General features: G+C 38.1%; 1 protein-coding gene across 1 annotated transcript; it reads left to right on the forward strand.

The window, feature by feature from the left end:
• The first annotated feature begins 5,673 nt into the window (after window positions 1-5,673).
• prdm13 (PR domain containing 13) lies at window positions 5,674-10,962 on the forward strand. The gene is made up of 4 exons (XM_079836818.1): window positions 5,674-5,929; window positions 7,382-7,513; window positions 7,594-7,714; window positions 9,055-10,962. The coding sequence occupies exons 1-4, from the start codon at window positions 5,789-5,791 to the stop codon at window positions 10,494-10,496; spliced, it is 1,836 nt and encodes a 611-aa protein (XP_079692944.1). The 5' UTR covers window positions 5,674-5,788; the 3' UTR covers window positions 10,497-10,962.
• Window positions 10,963-22,764: the final 11,802 nt, after the last annotated feature.

Here is a 22,764-nt window from a genome sequence, read left to right on the forward strand (position 1 = left end):
TCCTTTTGTGGGTTTTGTTTCTACATTGTGCATACAATCCCCTTTTACACAATACCAACAGGTGTAAGATGCTGGGCACATTATGACTGTGTATGATGAGGAAGGAATAGACAGGAAAACTTCTTAAGATAAAGGCAGGGAGTGGGATTATGTCACTCAAAGCTCAGTTTATCACCTTGATTCTTTGGCCAAAGGGGGACCCCAAGCTGTCATACGAACGGCGGTGCCACAACAAGAATCACACTCACTGTATGGCCCCATTCTATCTAAATCTGCCCTCTTCATCTGCATCTGCATCTGATCCATCCTGATCGGTTCACACTGGAACATGCCAAACACTCAAACTGACTTGAAGTGTGAGGTAGATGTGCACTGGAGTACTTAAGCATGAAACTGCTGCATCCAATTTAAAATATGCATCCATCGTAGACTTTAAATGAAATGCTGCTGATTCAATTCAAAACAACTTTCAGCACTGACTAGATGACTTTAAACTACACTTGAGTTTAAAGTCTACAGCAAACAAAAGATAAATGCTCACAACAAGCACTAAAACATACGGAACTGTTGCTAACTAAACAAATAATACAAGAAAGTCTAAATAGGAATACAGTATCTGACGAGAGAATATTTGAAAGGCCTCTTCATAGTGTCATACACTCTAAAAAAAAAGTCTCGTAATCATAAGGGAACCTTTTTTAGTGCTATATAGCACCAATTTTGGTGCTTCAGTGGTTCTTCAGAGGTGCTATATAGCACCTTAGTCAAAGAACCGGTGAAGAACCTCTGAAGAACCGGTGAAGAACCGCTGAAGAACCACTGAAGCACCAAAAATGGTGCTATATAGCACTAAAAAAGGTTCCCCTATGATTACGAGCCAAGAACTATTTTTGGTGCCATATAGAACCTTTTTTTTTTTAGAGTGTAGAATGTGTGAATTTTAGTGCATGTACAAAGACTGACTGAAGACAATCAAGACAAGCAATTGTAACACTTTACTTAGTTAATGCCTTAACTAACATGAACTACCAATTAACAATATATTATAACATATATTAATGTTAATAAAAAATAATAAAAGTTTGATCTTAGAACATTAGTAAATATTGAGATTATCATTAAGAAATGCTGTAGAAGTATTATTCATCGTTGTTAACTGTTAATTTTAGTAATATTGCCTATAAAAGGCAATAAAATACATTACACTAGTGTATTATATTATATTCACACATAATAATATTATGTATGTATATATATATATATATATATATATATATATATATATATATATATATATATTATTATTATATATAATATTATTATATTGTGTTTAGCCCATAGGCCTACACTTTACACAATTGAATTGGCCTCACTGTTGACTTTTTGTTTAACATTGTAAGTGGTGATTTAAGGTCATGTGATTAGCCTACTTAGCAGATTTGGGGGAATCACAGGCCCTCTGGGATTACAATAATAATTTAATCAAAAGCAAAAGGGATTATACCGGATTAAAAGACGACGTCAAAACAGCTATCCAGTCATTTAGACGTTTGTCTAAATAGTTCGCCGTGAAAGCAGTTCATTTAAATTTTAATACTGAAAAAAACTAACAAAATTAGTTTTTATTATTATTATTATTATACGTATTTTAGCCTAGTTCGCTAGAGTTTTTTAATTGACAGCACTGGGAAGATTCAGGGTCTTGAACATATCGGGTTAATCAATAGCCCCTCATTACTACTTTAGATACGGCCATCATTTCCACAAGCTCATCCCACCCGAAACGGAGGCTCAATTAACGGCCAGTACTTGCCTTGCATTGTTACTCCGCAGAAATGCACTGGACATTATGAAAAACCCAGAAACGTCAATCCTGTCCATTAATGAGGAGGCTACAGACAGTTTCCAGTGATGGTCACTGATTCATATCATTAATAGGCTATGCCTTTTGCTAGTCATGTAATATGCATTTCGAGCTATAGGCGTTGTAAAGTTGGTGATATGCATTAAATGAACCGCCTCACGCATTGCCTGCATGCGTGCATTATCAATATAATTAGCTGCGTTTACGTGAGTGGCTGTGTGACCTTTCAAATACGGGAGCTATCCAGGGTCCTGCCAGGCCACATGAACGCTGCTGAAAAAGGATTTCAATCTGGTCATTACAATTTATTAGAATCAATGTGCAAATGCAGTTGCTTTCTTTTAAAGCTGATTTATTCATTTAAAGATATTTCCATTTGTTTTTATTAAAAATAGTAAATATTGGAAAAAAAAACTAAAAAACTAAAAGTGTGATTTCTCATCCAAAATGAATTTCTATGTTAACTAAACCTTATTTCCACACAAATTATATCCAGATTTAGCCTACCCGAAGAATATTCAGAACAATTTAGCTTTGAGATCATCAGAAAATGTTATGCAGCCAAATTATTCAAAATGTTTTCAATTCATGACTGAATTGAAAGAATCTCGTCAATGGAATAACTAATGATCTGTCTGTACATACCATCAGACAAAACTTTCCCAGCGTTCACTTAAATGATCTGAGGATCAAAAGGGGGCAAAAGTTGGTGCTCTCTAAAACCTGAGAAATTCTGTCACTTTTTGCATATGGTTTTAGTGCCTTAATCCCAATTAGGCCCGGCTGACACACAGAACCATTCACTGCAAACCTCCCCTGAATACATTTGCTTAAAAATGAACTTCACAAATAGAGCTCGCGGTAAAGGCGCTCGACAGCAGGGAGAATCGGATAGACTGAAGGTTCATTCTTACGCGCTCGAGTGAAAAAGGGTATGAATTTATAAGGTACACCGAAACATTTCAATTCAGACAAGTTTACACCCCATTATGCGAGGCCTTTCAACTGGGACAAGAGAGGTAAAGTTGGGGAAATTCGGTTCAAAAGGCAAAGCTAACTTTGTTCAGGCTTTGAATACTGAAACGAAGCAGCCCCCTTTCTTTTGAGAGCATTTAGAAATGGGAGCACGCATGAACAGAGTCAAATCAGTAGCCACTTATCTCGCCACTTTCTAATGCGACTTTGAATATTAGTCTGGGTTAAAATCCCAATCATGTCATCTGGTGGGACTCCCATACAAGCATAATTACTATTCAATCGCGTCACTAATGTCCCACCCGCATCCCCTATCTGCGACGCAGCTGGTCCGTCCTTTGTGAGGCTTGCACTTTCCCGCAACAAGAGCGAGTAGGTTAAGCGTATAAAAATATGCAAGATTAATATTTGTATGATGTTCTTTCATGTTACATTAATTAATTAATTAATTAATTAATAATGGAAACTGTATATATATATATATATATATATATATATATATATACACACACACACTTTTTTTAAGTTAGCTACTCGGCCATGGAATGTGGACGTACAACTAAAGTAAAAGAAATGCAGCAAATGATTTGTATACGAAAACGTCTTCCTTAATTGCTCTGGGAATATTTGAAAGAGAAACGATGAGAAAAGAAAGTAAGAGCCAATAAAAGGAGTTTGTATGGCAGAGCGTTTATGGTCGGAGTAAAAAAAAAATGTTTTCTATAGAGCCCGGGCATTGTGCATCGTTCTGATAGAGTGGTGAACCCTTGGCACTCAAGCCCAGTTTGGACGCATGAATGAAACCCCTGGTGGGACACTGCAGTTCTTCACACAGTCGCTGTTACCCTACATTCATGCTTCATTATTTGGCAACCTGTTAAATCAAATCCCACATTTAGCTCGAATTGTAACGCTGAGACCCTGAGAAAATGCTTTCAACCACCAACACTTTCTCCGAACCCCACAATCCGACGCGTAAAAAAATGTTCTGGAATGCTCCGGTTGGGTCCACAATATTGTTCCGAGATAAAGCTGTATACCGTGTAATTAATGTGCCATTTAAAAGACAGGGGACAATGCGAGCGTTCAAGCTATTTGATTTCATTTAATTTTCCATCCCATTTGCTCTGAACACTGCTTTAGCTCCCAAAAACCCTGCTCCAATAAGCGCTTTGGGATGACTTTCACCCTTTGCTTTTCCCGGTTAGGAGGACAGAAAAGAAAACGTCGCCGTTTCCGCCTTTGTGCACAATTTATTAGTTGGAAAACTTCGACTTTAAAGACACAAGACGAGAATGAGAATGGGCCCGGCTGGTGTGAGAGCTGTAGAGGCCGGACCCGCTGTTGCAGAGCGGATGGGAACCAGTCACAAATGGCAACATTAATAAATAACGCACCACACAGCCGGCCTTTGCATGCGCCTATTCAAAAATTGTTCGCGTGTCGTTCACGCTCTTTGACTCATTAAGGAGCCCAAAGAGAAGGCTCCAAGAAAGGAGCAGTGGGGTACCTTTTCCTGAAGAAAGAAATCCCACCTCTGCTTCTCCAATTACAGCGTAGTGTCATCGCAGAGTCGCCAGGGCAGAGGTTAGCGGGACATGTTCATGGCTTGAATTTATCGCCCACAAATTCTTGTTTCTTTCCTTCGGCCTCTGTTCAGTCATTGAGGACCACGATCAAAGAGGTCAAATTAAGTTTTAAAACCAGTGGTAACAATACCACTGAAGTCACTTCAAATGACACCCAGTGGTCCAGAGTGAAATCAGTGGGACCTTCTTTTTGACACGTCTAAAAAAAACACTAAATTGTTATTTTTGAACTTTAAACTGTTTAGTAACTTTGTATTCAAAAGAACAATGTCTTATAAAAGTTACATGGGTCAAGTGTATTTAAGGCTAAAAATATATGTTTACCTGAATGTTAAATAGGCCTATGCATGAATAAAATGAATTTAGAATGTAGTATTGCTTTCCCCTTGAAAAGGTTCACTAGCTACAAGTGAACGCTGCTAAAAAGATGAAATATTGGCAAGCAGCAACTCTTGTCTTGCACAAGATTTCGTGTTTTGTCCTGCGTCTTTTGACACAATCTTTCCCCCCCTCTCCATTAATTCTAGAGCACTGCAGGGCACTTCATAAAAACTGAATGCGACCATCCCTGATACGTGACCTGTTGTCAAAAAGTGTGAAATGATAAGGTGGTGGTTATTTTGAAAGCCGCTCTTATTTTTTTGGCTGGTTCTCCCGTTGAGTACCTGCCCGGTCCCAGCACGGCACACGCCGGGAGTCAATAGAAGTTAACAAGTCTCCCAAACATTCCTGCTCCTTTTGTTGAAACGGCAACAGACAATGCAGCCAGGGAGAGAATAAAGAGCTTTGAAGTACATAAAACCTAAAAGGATGCAGCCAAGTAGATTTAAAGTAGTCACTGATTTCCAAAAACTGGTTTGTATAGGAACAATAAAAGGGGAGAGAATTTATGGAGAAATTATACAGTGGATTTGTCACTTAAAATATCGGAACTGTCTGGCGGACAAAGCCACATGCTGAGGATTAATGGTTGCGCCAGACCTTTGATTCTGCACTCTCTTTTCTCTGCCCTTGACAAATTGGATTTTGGGGATGGGAAGGTCGCTGGGGCCCATTGTCTCTTGACCGTTTGGAGCGGTTCATTATGCGTGAGGGTGAGGGAAAGTCTCCATGTGACCATTTCGGAGGGTTCTACAGCTGCTGAAAGAGCGCAACTCTCTCATAGAGCGCTGCTCGCCCTTGCGCATTAATGTGCCGAGGGGTACCTGACTGCGCCATAAGAAAAGCAGGATCACACACGCCACCGCGTCACTTGGCGGGCGGATATTAGTCTGTCCTCATCTCAGACTCTCTGCTCATCTCAATCAGTGCCTGCTTGATCGTCCTGGTTCTGATAGCTCAGCTCCACGCAGAGCCAGCCATGCAAGCGACTCGGACACCCACTATCAGTGTGTTCGCCGACTGCAGCATCCCAGCCGGGCTTCGGATAGGTCCGGTGCCGGGCATCTTCAAACTGGGGAAGTACGTTTCGGACCGCAAGGAAATTGGAGTGAAAAAGAAGGTTAGTTGGATTCATTTCCGACGCGTCCTTGAAGAAATATAAGAGTGTTTAACATTTTAATTTGACTTCTGAAAGTTTTTTTAAATAAATTGCACACTGAGAGAAATGTGACATTTTTTACATTACAAACGGATTATGCATTCGTGACATTTTAAACAAGACGTGCAAAATGTTGTACAATGTAGAATAGATTAGCCAATACCTGCAAATTAGCCTTTTCCGTTTGTATTTTATTTTGCAGCTTTTTTATTTAATCTATTAAATGACACCGACATATACGTACAAATAAAATACAATAATAACAATTATTATTATTATTATATTTGTATTACTACTACTAATAAAAAAATAATAATGCTTTAATCTGAAAAAGAAACCAAATCAAAGAAAACAACGTATCTTTTAAAAACACAATTGTTTATGAATTTAGAGAAGTATTTTTTTTTTTTTTGCAGTTAACACCATACTTTCCAAGTCTCGATGCTGACCTGTCACTCTTCATAGCATCCTCGTATTAATTGGTTTGTGCTGTCAAGTTAGAAATAATTGAGTTATATTAGCAGGACAACATGTCATTCTATTCCTTTTACTTAACCGCCTTAATAGGGTGAGTTTCTGCGCTAGATTTCATGCCCTCTACCCTATTAAATTTCAAGTGCTTGAGGGCTAGTTTTTCCCATGTATCATTTCATTTCGATATAAAGATAACCGTAAACCAGACAATAACCACTAGATAAAATCCTGATTAAATTTAACTGGAAACACTATATTAAATATATGATATATTATTTAGTATAATTATCTAAAATATATATAATTTTTTTTAAAGTGTAATATTCGCAAATCAAAGGGGTTTAAAAGGCGTTACATGTAAACGGCGTTTACTTTCCTAAATAAGTTGTAAATAGACAGGAGCTCTTTCCGCTGTCTGCTTCTGTGATTGATGCGCGTAAATGCAACGCCGCGGGCCATGGGCGATCATCAGGTGCAATCTCTGTGTCAAATGTCACGCTTTAATCTTTAATTTGTTTGAACAGAATAGAAATGCTTTGACACTCTTCAAATTCGTTTCTCATATCAACTCAATTATGTGCCCTGTTCCTTGAAAATTATCACCATTGTCTAATAGACCGAATAAAACGACATTAACGCGCTTTTGTTTGAAATACCTTGGGGTGGTATAATTAATAATAGCCTACGTGGGGAGGAAAAAAGAAAAGAAAAAGAAAAAGACAACAAAGAATATATACACACACACACACACAAACACACACACACACGTTAACAGTTTTTAGATAAATATTCAAAATTCAACAGCTTCACAGGGGGAAGACATGAGACATTTTTAAAGTTCAAAATCACTGAATAGTTTGACCATTTTAGCTACCTTTCGCGATGAACCAAGTAAACAACATTAAAACATATTATTCATTTTGAAATTTGTATTTGCAGATTCGCCTGGTGAGGGGAGAATTCGTGGATGAGTCTGGCAGTGCAGTTCCAGATTGGATCGGGTTAATACGCGCGGCCAGGAACAGTCAAGAACAGAACCTCGAGGCAGTCTCGGATTTACCTGGAGGACAGGTGAGTCAGGAAAAAATATAATGAATTTGATCTCATTTAAATTACAGACCAGTTTTAATACGTTCCCTTCTTTTCAAAAGATATTCTACCGCGTGATAAGAGAAATACAGGCTGGAGAGGAATTGAGTGTTTGGTATTCCAACGCACTGGCGCATTGGTTTGACATTCCTACGACTGCGACTCCAACTCATGACGAAAAAGGTGAGACGTGTGTCATAATTTCGTTTATTTAAAAATGTGCAATAATTAAATATTAAATAATCAGAGTTAAATTTGCAATAATCCGACTTTTTTCACTTTATTTGAATATATTTCAGAGAAATAAAGTACAAGTTGTATATAGTCATTCAAATTACGAAATTGTTTTAAAATTAAAATGCATAGGCAATAATAATAATAAAAATTATCAAATAAAGAAACAGTGTAATATCAAATTAACCCATATTATATTATATTATAGACTATTATATTATTAAAACTAATAGTAAATTAGTTGTTTTGATGAGCTATGAACGAATTTTAAGTAACAGGGCCACCAGCACAATCAAAGGCAAATCCTATTCAAATCCGATGTAATAGGCTTATCTGAGAATGTTGTCAGATTATCCCTGTTTAGTTAGTAAATCGAAAGGTCTGACGTCTGGGGCAGTAACTCGTATTGATTGGTTGATAATTATTGAGCAGAGTTCACACACACGCTGCAGGCTACTGTATTTGCTATTTATATTGACATATGATTGATCATGCTCAGCTATACGGTCTGTATTATCTCTCTTAATGAGTTGCATTTACTAATAAAGTCCTGGATGTGCTCTCCTGGGCTGATGCCCAGTGTCGCTCGGCGAGGGGAAGAGGTTAACAAATGTCATCTAGTCATTAATATTCATGTATTCAAAAGCAAATAAATTCAAAAAGGTGCTCTACGGTAAATTAGCTGGCTGCATAAGGTATTGTTGGCTGGTGAATGCAAACTTTTATGTGGGATGTATATTGCCCTGATTTGCGACGCTGTACTGTGAGCGCTGCGCTCGGGCCAATTCGCAGTGCGCTCCTTGACATACGCTTCCTATTCTCCAGCGTCAACAGATGGGCCAGCCTCATTGTCTTATGCGACTAGCGATTTCAAGCAACAGCTGCCGTCAATTCCACGGGAAAGCGCACAGGGAATGTCCCCATTGAATGTATTGGTTTGTAAGCGCCAGATTGGGCCGGCGCTTGCTCTTTTGATGGTGACAATAAACAACGGGGTTTTGAGGATTACAAAATCATTACATCTATATCATTGACCCCAGACTACCCAAGTGGTGTCATGCCAACGTGACCAAGGCATTGTGATAAAAAGGCATGATTGCAGGCTTTAAACTAGGCCTATAGGTAACCAGATTCATTAAAGTTCTTGAGTTGCTAAAGGTGCTCAGGAGATTAAAATAATCTTTATGACGCATTATTTCAAAAAGGTTCTCCTGTGAAATCGAATTGTAAAGCAAGAGCGTTGTAGCTGAAAATAACGTAATTAAATTGCTTTTTAATTCTTGTTTCAGGCGAGGAGCGCTACATTTGCTGGTACTGCTGGAGAATATTCAAATACCCGAACACCCTGAAAGCTCACGTGCATTTCCACTGCGCGTTGAGCAACGGTAGAAGTTTGGTGAGCAACGAGCAAGTGAGAGGCACAGACAACTTCAACAGATCTCCGAAATCAGGGGACATCCCGAATACGTCGTCCTCTCCACGGAACGGCCACAGCACCTTCATGTCAGACGCAGTGAAACCGTTCGCCAATAAAGCGGGACTATCCAAAAAACCGAGCGCAGATGAGCAGGACAGAGCCCTTGACATGAGCGTGACCTCCGCCAGGAACCCCGGGCACATCCTGGGCCTTGGCGGGCCATCGTCTGTGCTCAACAGCATGGGTTTCCATCCCGGCGTGCGCTCTGCTTTCAAACCAATGGGACTTTCAAAGATCTCACCGGCGGAGATCGCGAGAGATGAGCCTAATGGGAAACCAAACAGTATTGGGTTCAGTAAACTGCTGGGAAACATCAAGTCAGTGCGCACCCTAAACGAACCTCTACCAAACGTCCATCCCTCGAAATGCGCGCACCCCATGGACAGCACACCTCCCGTGATCCCCTGCGCAAACCCCATCCGTGGCTTTCCTCTAATGCCACATTTTGAGGAGACCTCAGCTTTCAAGCACGTTGACAGCCGCATGCACCCTGCCCTATCGCCCTCGCGCTACTCCCAGCTTCCGGCCGGGTTTCACTTCGAGAGGTTCTCCTTGCCACAGTTTGATGGGGGGAAATCCTACAATGGAGACTGCAACATACCCCTCATGCCGTTCACGGTTTACAACGGAGAGCTGCTTTATAGTTCCCCGTACTACCCTCTGAAATTTCACTTTGGTAACCTGCTGAAATACCCAGACTACTTTGGCGCGCCCGCTCTAAATCCAGACCTAAACGCGATTACGAATATCGACAGGGAGATCGCGATGCACACGCAACAGCTGTCTGAAATCGCTGTAGAGAAGAACCGTTCACGACTGGAGTCTATGCCCGCATCGAACCCAAACTCGGGCAAGCCAAAAAAGGGACATTTGTGTCTTTATTGTGGCAAACTGTACTCTCGAAAATACGGGCTGAAGATTCACATGAGGACTCATACAGGCTACAAACCACTCAAATGTAAAGTGTGTTTCAGGCCTTTTGGCGATCCCAGCAATCTCAACAAACACATCCGACTGCACGCGGAGGGAAATACGCCCTACAGGTGCGAGTTCTGCGGGAAGGTGCTCGTGCGCAGGCGAGATTTGGAGAGGCACGTCAAATCGAGGCATCCTGGTCAAAGCATCAAAAAATCCGACGACAAAATGGAAGGCATCTTCGAGGATGCCGAGCAAAAAAGCGACAACGACAGCGACGTCGACGTTTGCTTCACAGATGATCAGAGCGACCAGGAATCGAGTAAAAACAATGATTAATGGACTCATTTCTGGACATATTTAAATAGACTTTTGCTCTTGTGTAGCTAAATTATGCATGTACATACATTAGTTATGAATTGTTTGTTTATTTTATAAAACTATTGTGAAAAGAAAACCTTGCAGAATGAGCAAATGTTCCCCTAGTAAATTAAATAATTCTGTGAAGGAGGCACTCATAACATGCTTATTGGTATTACTGAGTTCATCTCGGCGCCCCCAATGTGGAGCTGCACTTTATAAAGACGGGTTTATGCCATACAGCCGATGCGTTTGCATCATATTTTCGTTAAAAATGTTCATGTGCATATTTTCTTTAAAAATGTCTGTCTGTTTCCTTACAACACAACGTTGGAATTACCTGTCAAATCCGCACTTTTTTTTAAACAAAAGCATTTAACTCATTCTGTATAATGATTTTTTTTTGCAGAACAACGGGCACCTATCAATAAAATAAAGTGGTGTTGCAAAGAAATATTGGTGTTTTTATTGAGTCGAAAAGCATTTGTCAAACAAACAAAAAGTGTTTTTTTTATTCATTAAGTGACAAAGCATGTATCGTTTATTATAATAATAATTATTGTAGTTGTTAATTTATATTTAATTGTCCATATTTTACCCTAAAAAAACAAACAAAAAACAACAACAAATTCCTCCTACACTGTCCGTTTTTTAAATAAAATAGAAAAAATATATAGTTTAAGATTAAATAGAAAAATTAATTAAAATGTGCAAGGTATATTTCTACATGTCAAGGTTAGACTACTTACTTGGCTTTATGGGCTGAAAACAAACGTTTGTCTCTAATAATTTTATCCATACATTTTCCTGACATTTACTGACAGTGGATTGTTCAGTGGACTTTTTATAGTCTCACACAGGCATCAGATTAGTAACACATAATTAGTTTATACTTTTCAGCAACTCAGGTTTCTTACACTGTAAAACGTGGCTGCAAGCAGCTGTGATAGAGATCTTTATATTAATTTTAATTGTATTATCTAATGCAGTCACGCTAATTCAGTCATCATTTTAGGCATGAATATAAACGGTTAGTTAACATGTAATATAAGGCACATTTTTAGGTTACCAGACAAAACATTTTCCATGTTTTTATATAAACTGACAGCTTCCTTGCTATCTAAATTAACCATTTCATTCCACACCTCTCTTCATAATGTGTTATATTTAGGAAAAATGTATAGAGCAAATCAATAACTACATCCTGACTGAATAAACGGAGGTCTTACAAGTTGTGCACTAAAGCAAACAGTGACAATTAAGTTATAGAAATGTAGCCTTAAGGTTGGTGGATGAGGATTTAGTGTAGCAGACTCACACAGTATTCTATAATTTCTTTCTTTCTCTGTCCTTCTCCACATTTGGTGTGTCCTTGATGTGCGACTTTCTCTTTCAGAGCCTCGGCTGTTACCAGTCATTGTGTCTTCAAGGTACTGACAACACTAGAACAGACTGTAAGTTAGAGCATCAACACCATGATTGTTTTTATTTGTTGTGGAGTAAATGAAAGCGGATATACTCATGTGTATTTATTGCTTCTGTACAAATTAATGTTTTTTTTAACAACAGACAGGGTTTACACCGGAGAGTCTGCGTGAATAAAGAACATTTGAATGAATATAATTGTGTATTCTTCCTTGGGGAGTAGGTTATTTCTTCGCTTGTTCACTCTTCTTTTATTGCTAATATGAAAGATTTTGGATACAGGCCAGAGATAACCCGCTCATCCCCATCCCCTGGTGCCCCCCACCCCCACCAGCGCTCAAATCAATTAGTGCCGTTGATTAGTCCAGACACCAGAAAGAGGGATTGATAAAGAGACTGTTGGCTTTTCACACAGTGTGAGAGCTAGAAAAGTTTGGCAAAGCTGCTATTAGTACATCTGCAGTGAATCGACTAATACTAGAAGTAATGACCAAAAACACAAGATGTTTGGGGTCAGTAAGAATTTTTAAAATTTTGTTGAAAGAAGTCTCTTATGCTCACCAAGGCAGCATTCATATAGTATTGATGAATATAAAGTTAAAAAGAACAGCATTTATTTAAAATCGAAATCTTTTGTGAAATTATAAATAGCGACAATACTCAATATATAAGGGGCCTCAAGTGTACCAAGAAAATATCCCCCACATCATTACACCACACAGTATCCTGAACTGTTGATACAAGGCAGGATGGATCAGTGCTTTTATGTTGTTTACACCAAATTTTGACCCTACCATCTCTATGTCGCATTAGAAATCGTGACTCACAACACCAGACAACGTTTTTCCACTCTTCCATTGTCTCATTTTGGTCGGCCAGTGCAGATTGCAGCATCAGTATCCTGTTCTTAGCTGACAGGAGTGGCACTCGGTGTGGTCTTCTGCTGCTCCAGCCTAGGGCTGTGTATCACCAACAATGTCACGATACGATACTAAAGTCACGATACGATACGTATCACGATATGGATCAATTTGGATTTCTTTTGAGCAGAGTTTAGTAACAGTTAATATCTGTTTATTGAATAACCAGTGTTATAACAGTTGTGATAAGTGAAAAATTATTTTGTTTTTGTTGTTCAAAAACAATGAGTTAAATGAATTAAATAAATTGTCACAAAAAAAGCTTGGAATGGCTCGATTCTATATCGATTATTTTGGATACATATCAGATACACACATCTCTCAACTAAGGCTGTAAACTATGGGAGTCAGTTGTAGCCTACTATAATAGAAGGTCAAAAATGAACTGATTTGTACAAATACTTAAATTACCCTCAATTATGTTTTTTTTTACATAATAAAGTTATACTAGCTTTAGAAATTACATAATCATATTTCTACTCCATTTTGTTTTTGAAATTTAAATGGTGGCTATCATAAAAACTTGCCAGATTAATTCAAACATGCATGAAATATATTAAAAAACATAAAAAAATATAATGAATATTATATGGTGCATATATTTAGGAAAATGCTCCTCTCTATAGTACACTTTTCTAGCTCACTAATTAATTTATGGACACTGGATATGGATTTTCAGAGGTAAATGTGACATTGTTTACAAGCTAATTTACTGATGTATTTCCGCTTTGAAACATTGATTGAGCGATCACGAGACATTATATGGATGTCGGTAAATTGTACTCTATCTCTTAACAGACTTTCAGATGCACATTCAAGTTTATTTCGGGCTGTAACTGGTATTAGGCGGAGGAGAAGATCAGTTCACGTGTGCCCGCTTCTCATGAGCTGAGCTGCGCTGCGCCAGAGCGATCTCGCGCCTAGCGCCTAAACTAATTCTTGTTTTAAGGAATTTTAGGATTTTGGAATAAAATTGACGTAATTTGAAATCTGAGACTTTGCTTCATATCAATAGTAACAAAGCAAAAAGATTTAATGGATGGGAGGTGCGCTGCAAAAACTGTAACAATGATACGGCAGCTGCTGTATCGATACGCGCACCTTCAGTTCATCATTAATCGTTATTTTGAGCACAGCCCGCCCATCCTATTCAAGGTTCGATGTGTTATGCATTCAGAAATCATCTTCTGCAGACCTCAGTTGAAACAAGTGGTTATTTGAGTTACTACTGCCTTTCTATCAGCTCGAACCAGTATGTCCATTCTCCTCTGACCTCTGGCATCAAAAAGGCATTTTTACTTATATTGTTAGTATGATTTTTACATCATAAAATTTCATAATTTAGAAATAAAAGGCATTTTTTCTATACTGCTGTTTGCCCTGTGGCTGAATGCCCTGTTTCAAGAGGCGTGTCTGCTGTGAGACTACAGTAAAAACGTCCACTGTTGTGATTGGCTGACGTCTTTGCATTTGAAATGAGCGGAGGGGGCGTGGTTTAACGAGGTCTACGACGCACGAGCTGCTGCCAGAGAGACAGATGGACCTGAGTTCACTTCACATCAGTTCTCAGCATGTCTCAGTTCAGTGAACTGTTGTAGTTACTAGAATATACTTCAGGTTATTAGTTTATTTCTAGTCGGAGGGGCTGTCACTCATGTCAGAAAGTTAGTAACTTTAGTAAATTATGGATCAGCGCTGACTGGAGACGCGAACCGTTTAGAACGATTCAGTCCGATTTGGTGAACTGGTTTGGTTCACTAAAAAGAACCGATTCAAAAGAATGATTCGTTCCCGAACCGGACATCACGGAGACGGAGCGATTGCTAACAAAGTTATTTATAGTAACTACTGAGTTGTGAGAGTTGTCTGTCAGCACGAGTTTATTGTGTTTGTATCTGAGAGTTCTGAATAAACACGAGTCCCAGTCACGCCGAGTCCGTCTTCATCATTATTCTACCAACTTTGTAACACATGCAATGTACCATTACAGCGAGATGAACGGGTTAGTAAGTGTTGATTATAGCATTATTTTTAGATATGTTCCAATCATATGAAAAGCGTCAGTGACGCGCATTGAGTACACAGCGCAAACAAAGACACAACAGCAGTAATCGAATGTAATCCAGTTTATTGTGGGGATAGCTGGCTAGCCTAGCCGGATACCCTCACACTTACCCCCCTTCTGCTTAATCTTGCGCCACGTTTGGTGCTTCCGCTGTGGGCCAGATGCAGTACTGGGGGTCGGGGATGTTGAAGGCCGACCGGTCAGTGCAGCCTGAGCTTCGGCGTGCGTGAGGTTTATCTCTAAAGTGATGTGAGTCTGCCGATGTTGAGCAGAAACTCATGACTGTATGCACATTGTAGAACAGATAGACGCGACGAGGACGTACAAAAACACTGACTCACAAGATAGAAAACACTGTTCTGTCAGGAGAGAGAGAAGCTGCAGTGTGTGCACGAATAATAAATAATTAGCTACACATAAGAAATCACTGATCACAGATGAGAAGGAACTGAAAAAAGACTTCTGTCTTCATTTGTACATCCAAACACTGAGAAACTGCCAGCATTCACTCGTTCACAAGCAATGATCTCTGGAGCGTTTGCATGGGCGTGCCAGATTCTCTGGGCGGAGGAAAGGGAGGTAACCGTTCCTGTGTGGACGTCAAAACAGGAGACTTCAGGATTGGCTAGTCTGGCTAGTCATTTTCTCAAAGGCAGAGAAAGACAGCCAGAACTCAATTTTACACCGATCAACATTTCTATCCACTTGGGGACAATATTCAGGCTAGGGGAACTCATATTAATGTTGAAATACCTCATAAAATGAAAATTTCATGCCATGGGACCTTTAATGGTTTTGAAATAAGTCTCTTCTGCTCACCAAGGCTGCATTTATTTGATCAAAAATACAGCAAAAAGAGTATTGTGAAATATTTTTACAATTTAAAATAACTTTTTTCTATTTGAATATATTTTAAAATGCAGTTTATTTCAGTTATTTATTTCAGTGATTACTCCGGTCTTTAGAGTCACATAATCCTTCAGAAATCATTCTAATATGCTGATTTGCAACTCAATTTTTTTTTATTATTATTATCATCAATGTTGAAAACAGTTGTGTACAATTTTTTTCAGGATTATTTAATGAATAGAAAGTTCAAAAGAACAGCTTTTGTCTGAAATATAAAGCTTTTGCAACATTAGAAATGTCTATACTGTCACTTGATCAATTTAATACATCCTTGCTGAATAAATGTATTCATTTCTTTAAGTCCCCCCACTTTTGACTGGTAGTGTACATATACATACATATACATACACGCACACACACACATACAGGGAGTGCAGAATTATTAGGCACGTTGATTTTCTGATCATATTTTTTTTCCAGGCACATTTGACCAATTCCAAACCACAGTAATCCTAATAACTACTATTGATTTAGTATTTAATAATGTATAAGTGATATATAATTGTTCATGAAGGCTTGAAATGAAAATCACCTTATATTCAGGTGTGCAGAATTATTAGGCATGTTTTCTTTTACAGATAAATTGAGCCAAAAAAGAGATTTAACTCAGACTGAAAAGTCAAAAAGTATTAAATGCCCATGAGCAGGATGCAACTAATGCAATACTAGACATTGCAGTTAAGGCGTGACCATTGGACAGTGAAATGCTCATTGGGTCAGCAGGATCTGACAAAAACAGGTGGTGAAGAAAAGACACCTGTTAACTGCAAAAGAATTAAGAATTAAGGGTGAAACCATCAGGAACCCTTTAGTCTCCAGCGCCACCATTTTCCAGAGCTGCAACCTACCTGGAGTCTCCAGAAGTGCAAGGTGTCAGGATCTCAGAGACTTCAGTTAGGTGAAGAATCCTAAAAAATTACCCCCACTAAATAAGAATCATAAGCTGAAGTGTTGTAAAATACATGAAGCCTGCTTTTTTATAGGCTTTATAGGTTTTATAGGTTGAGAGTGACTCTTGAAGGACCAGCACCACATCCTCTAGTACCACTGTTTGAAGAATTCATCTTCCAGAATCTGGCAGTACGTTTTGGGAGTTCATTTTTAGTCCATCTCTGCAAAACGGACTTCAGGATGGACTAAAATGAACTCCCAAAACGTACTGCCAGATTCTGGAAGATGAATGAGCATTTCACTGTCCAATGGTCATGCCTTAACTGCAATGTCTAGTATTGCATTAGTATTGCATCCTTCTCATGGGCATTTAATACTTTTTGACTTTTCAGTCTGAGTTAAATCTCTTTTTTGGCTCAATTTATCTGTAAAAGAAAACATGCCTAATAATTCTGCACACCTGAATATAAGGTGATTTTCATTTCCAGCCTTCATGAACAATTATATATCACTTATACATTATTAAATACTAAATCAATAGTAGTTATTAGGATTACTGTGGTTTGGAATTGGTCAAATGTGCCTGGAAAAAAAATATGATCAGAAAATCAACGTGCCTAATAATTCTGCACTCCCTGTATATATGTTTTGAACTTTGCAATAGTAAATATCCAAGACCATAAATGCATAAAAACAGGAAACAAGATGTATTGCAGTCCTTGACAGATAGGTCAAGGAACAAGACCGTAGAAAGATTCCATTTCCTTTATTTGCACCTCGCCACCCATCCACCACACAACCTATTGGAATTGTAGGTGTTTGTTAAAGACTGGTTAGCCATGAAACATATAAGTATAGAAAATGAGTTGACAGGTGAAGGGGAGAGATGTGAGCGTTAAAGCACAGAAGCCAACAAGGCATCTCATAAATCACCCTCTGACCCACCATAAGACTGAAATCTCTGCAGCATTCTACATTATATATACATTTATTTATATATAATATAAAGAGTTGCTAACTGTCTTACAATGGCAGCTGTCAGTGTGAAAACCTTGTCCCAAGATGTTTCTAATACATTTTGGACACAGAAGGACCACCTCTCACCGAGGAGCATTCAAGTGGGACTTAAATATGCCATGGAGGGATATATAAAAGATTTTAAAATAAATATGTTAGGTGACAAGATTAATTTGTAAGCTAGGGTTTACAGATCACAATGCAAGCAGGAGAAGCCTCATGTTACGGTCGTCATGATCGCAGATGACAACATCCAGATCCAACACTGTTCATGTACGGCTAAGAAAATTAATTGAAGAGTGCTTATATGTTTTTGACCTACACTGACGTGAGAACAGTTCGCTATATACTTGCTAACTTTAATTGTAACATAATGAGGGATTGGGGTTGAATCCTTAGGGAACCAGGTTACTGCACCAACATCATTGGATTAATACATTCGCCCATCCTCTATCTCAGGATACCTGAAATCAGTGTTACAAGTACCCCAGGGGCCTGTACCATGATGGTAGTTTAACAAACTCAGGATTACAGGATTAGTTTCGAGTTGACAAAACCAACCCAATCTATTCAGGCTTTGATCCTTCCTGAGTTTAGGAGTTTGGCTGTTCACTACTGATGTCAAAGCTAATCACATGCTGTGGATCAGTGAAACAGATTCACTTCTCGCGAGAGAAGCAGTGAGATTAATTTCTCTCTTCTGCAGAATATTACATGATTGAAAAATATTAAGAATTTAAACAAATTTACACAGCAAGATGAAAAGAGCTGTCTATGAAAGAGGACAACTTAAAGAAAAATCTCACTACGTCAATGCAAGTAAAAGTTATAAAGTAAGTTTAGTTGATATATAGAGAGAATTGAACATTTAAGCTCACATAGTAATTTTTATAGCTTTATTTATTTATTTTAAAGCTTATTTTGTATGACCTTTATATAGGCTATTTACATTCATTTTAACAAAGTGCCTATTAATGATTGATTTACTAAAATTATACATGTGTAATTGATTAAGAGTATAATAATTACATAAATTCTAAATCATTCAAAATTATTATCATTTTAATAAGTATTGTTAAAAGCCAGACGCTTTAGTCTTTATAAACCATTTGCTATGTACTGTAGTAACCTTTAATTTGGAGTAGAAAAAGGGTAACTTTTTACCCTTACTAAAGTAACTTTATTGCATCAGAGGTGTGCTCACAGCTAATTGGTCCAATTTCAGTTTGAGATCTCGTCCAGAACATAACCTGCCCTGGAGCAGGTTAGCCGTGGAGCGCAAGTTACTATGGAGATGAACACTGCTAAAAGCCAAACCACTTTAAATGGTACCTAAAACCCAGGATTGGCATAAACTAAGCTTAAACATATCTGGCTAGCCAGCTAAACCAGCTTCATGGTATAAGCCCCAGGTACATCATTTGACCATTTTTGTAGCATAAACACCAACAGAGAACTTCAGATCTTCCAATGTTTCTCTATGGCACTGAAACCTAAAGACGTCTGAGTTCCGTCTATTGGCTCATCTGTGTGTGAGGGGAGGAGCTTACCGAACAACAGCAACTCAACCACAAAGTGGTAGGCGGAGTCGGCACATATCTAGAGTCAATAGATAAACACTTAAGCAAAACATGATCAGGTCAAAGTGTGAATAAATTTGGTTCCAATTTTTTAAATCAATTTTACTGGTAGTCTACTGTATGAAGAATTTTTAGGTATAATATGTCACAGTTTACTTTATTTTGCCATCCTCACTTACACAAATGAACTATAGTGTCCTGCACCCACTAGTAAGTAAATATATATATATTTATATATATATATATATATTTACTAGTGGGTATATGAATAATTTTTGGTTTGACTGTATATATAATTTCTAACACAAGGTTTCTGCTCTTTAGTATGAATGCATTCATATGATGTTTAACTGTGAGTCAGGTTAACCACGTCTCATATGCCCTTTTTGAAACAGTCTGCATTCTGCAATTTCTATTCAACTTTCTCTCATTCCATATGCTTGTTTCATCAGTGTAAAAACATAATTCTTGAGCTCATCAAGAGCATCAAAGAAATACCTTTCATGGCTATTATATAGTTACACTACATCCTTGAAACACTGACAAGCCAATGTGCAGCTTGTGCTTGAGGAGTGAGAGGCAGAGGAGTGGAGGGACATAAGCAGGTTAGCTGCATTTGTCACATGTATTTATTTACAAGCATACATACTTGTACTGAATTCATTGAATTAATGCCACATGGCCACAGAAAGCTCTCACAGATGCCGTATAAGCCATAAGTACCATATTGTGTTTGATAGGCGATACAAGAAGTTTTGATTCAATTTCACTAGGGAATAAAGGCTGCGTCCAAGAGACCATGAGTCTGTACCAAAAAGAGAAAACCGTTTTACACACAAATACTTAATTCCAAAATATGAATATCCTCTATGTGGACTAAACATGGTCTTTTTTCAGTCTGACTGAATACTGAAAAGTAATTGGGGAAAACAAACAAAACAGAAACATTAAAGAGCTCAAGAACACAGGGCCTCTGTAAGGTTCCTGAGGCTTTTGTCTGTGTATTGGCGAAGCATATGTGGGGTTCTGGGCATGCCACGTATTTTTATGTGCGATGTGCAGGGATGCTGAAGACACTTCTGGTTTGGGATCAGATCCAATCGTTTCTAAGGCAACCGAGATGTCAGTGCCTATTAGAATAAGAATGATCTCCCTTAAAGGAGTAATGAGTAAAGCCGTTCTGTAGCAATGGGTAAAGAGATGGGAGTTGCAAGGAGATGTTGCACTGTGGCTAAACTGATGGCATGTTAGGGTGACATGAGAGCAGACAAACTTCCCCTCTAATACATCTTAAGAGCTGGGTTTCTCGATAACGTTGTCTCTTAACGCGCTTAACTAAAGGTATACCATTTCTAGGCGTGTTCTCCGAACTATACCCAAGGTCGGAGGTAGCTTAAGTCAGGGGTTTTCAAACTTTATGATGCCAAGGACCAAAGATGAAGAACCTTTATGAGGGACCCCCTTCCTAAAATCCATATATATATATTTTTATGTATAAAAAACATTTAAACTGTTAGATAAATAGTAAGTGGGACATTATAAAAACAACATATTGTATCCAAACTTAAATTGGCTATACTTAATGTTGGATGTATAAACCTGAAGAAGAACATTTTCATTTAAAAATTATTTGTATAAGCAACTTATAATAAATGTATGTAAGCAGCTTACATACTGCCTTACAACCCCAGTGAGCGAGATAAACGGGACTATATTGAGAAAAACTCACTAGAAAAATACACAACAAATATATACAATTCTTGAAAGTATGTATGCGGCAAGTAAGGAGAGAAACATTTAGAAATTAAACAGTTAGAATGTTCAGTAGACTTTAATAATATTTGCTTTGTCTTTTTAATCTCTGAAATTTTCTGGGGACCCTTTAGAAGATCCTGGAGGACCCCTGGGGCTTAAGTTATACCTTCTTACGTGCGACGTTACCAGGTGCTGTCGGTGGTGCTGAATTGGTTTATATCAATGGCTTGTGAATCGATTATTCCCTCTATGCAGGGGTTGCTTCACTGCATTGTGTTATTTATAAAAGAAGCACTTCAGAAATAGTTTAAATTGCATTTATCAGGACTCATGAGGTCTTATAAATATAATCCAAATTGCAAACCAAATCTGGATATTTCCCTGGATATTTTATATAATTTTTTTAAATGACTGAATGAACACGCAACCTCTCAAACCCAAACGTATAATCTGGCTCAACTCACTACACTGCCCGTATGGCTTCACTGGTCTTTGAAATGGCCATTTATATTATCATAATATATTTGACAGTGTCTTCATTTACTCCACAACCAGGGTTGATTGCTCGCATCACATTATTTGTGTAAATCACTCATTTCTGTTATTGGATGACCTACTCAATAAAAGTGCAACATGCAAAACATTTAAAACGGATACTACGACGGGGAAAAAAGACGGCGACCAGCAGCTGAATTTTGGGGCTGAACTCCGTCGGACTAACAATTTTTTCCCATGGCAGGCAAAATTTATTTTGAGTTGCAGCTTCTGACATGGTAGCCAGGGTACTAAAGTTTTCAAGGATGAAATAGTGCACATACAATAAATGGTTTGGTGACAGCACAGTCTTTGATTTAGCACAACTATTTGCTGTATCACTGCCATAGTTTGACCAAACTCCCCTCCACAATCATTCCCTTTAAATAGATATATGCCAGCTGATATGCCTTTGGATAATATAATTAAAAATCTAACAACCATCAGTGTAATGACAATTTTATTCCTTGCATTAAAACACTGGGTGTATTACAACCTATTACAAATTTTATTGGTATAGACGGAGATGTGAAGAAACATTGGTGGCCACTGGCCACTAGCGGAATGAACAGTCAGCAGTGATAAGGTATAGCTAAGAGTGCTCCAGACCAACCTTACGAAAGAATGACTTACAGAAGGCATACTTAACTAAGAACGTTTCGGGAAACACGTATTAACATTAAGGTACAGCTTAAGGTATAACTTAAGAACGACGTAGCATTAAGAAGGTTTCGGGAAACCTATAAATAAATAAAATAAATATTTTAACTTTCATTTTCATTTAATTTTGTACTTTGGTTTATTTTTCAGTTTAATTATATTTAACAGTGAATTTTCTTTCAGCATAATTGTATTCCTTATATCATTATAAAAGTACTGTGTTGTCATCAAATCAGATTTCCATATCCCATGCACATCATGTACAGAAAACAAACTGTTATTACTTAAAAAAAATGTTAGTAAGACACCCCTTTATATCTAACCAAGTGAAAGGACCAATGGCAAAAGACAGAAAGTAGTAAGAAACTGGTCAGATTTGTCAGATTTTGGACACTTCTCTCTGTCACACTCAGTCTCTATCGCGCTCATCCTCCACCTCTTCATGCCTCCAGCTGTGATTTTGCCTGTATCTTTGTCTAGCCATCAGAGCT

The sequence above is a fragment of the Gobio gobio genome, assembly GCF_949357685.1.
Source record: "Gobio gobio genome assembly, chromosome: 15".
Lineage (NCBI taxonomy): Eukaryota > Metazoa > Chordata > Actinopteri > Cypriniformes > Gobionidae > Gobio > Gobio gobio.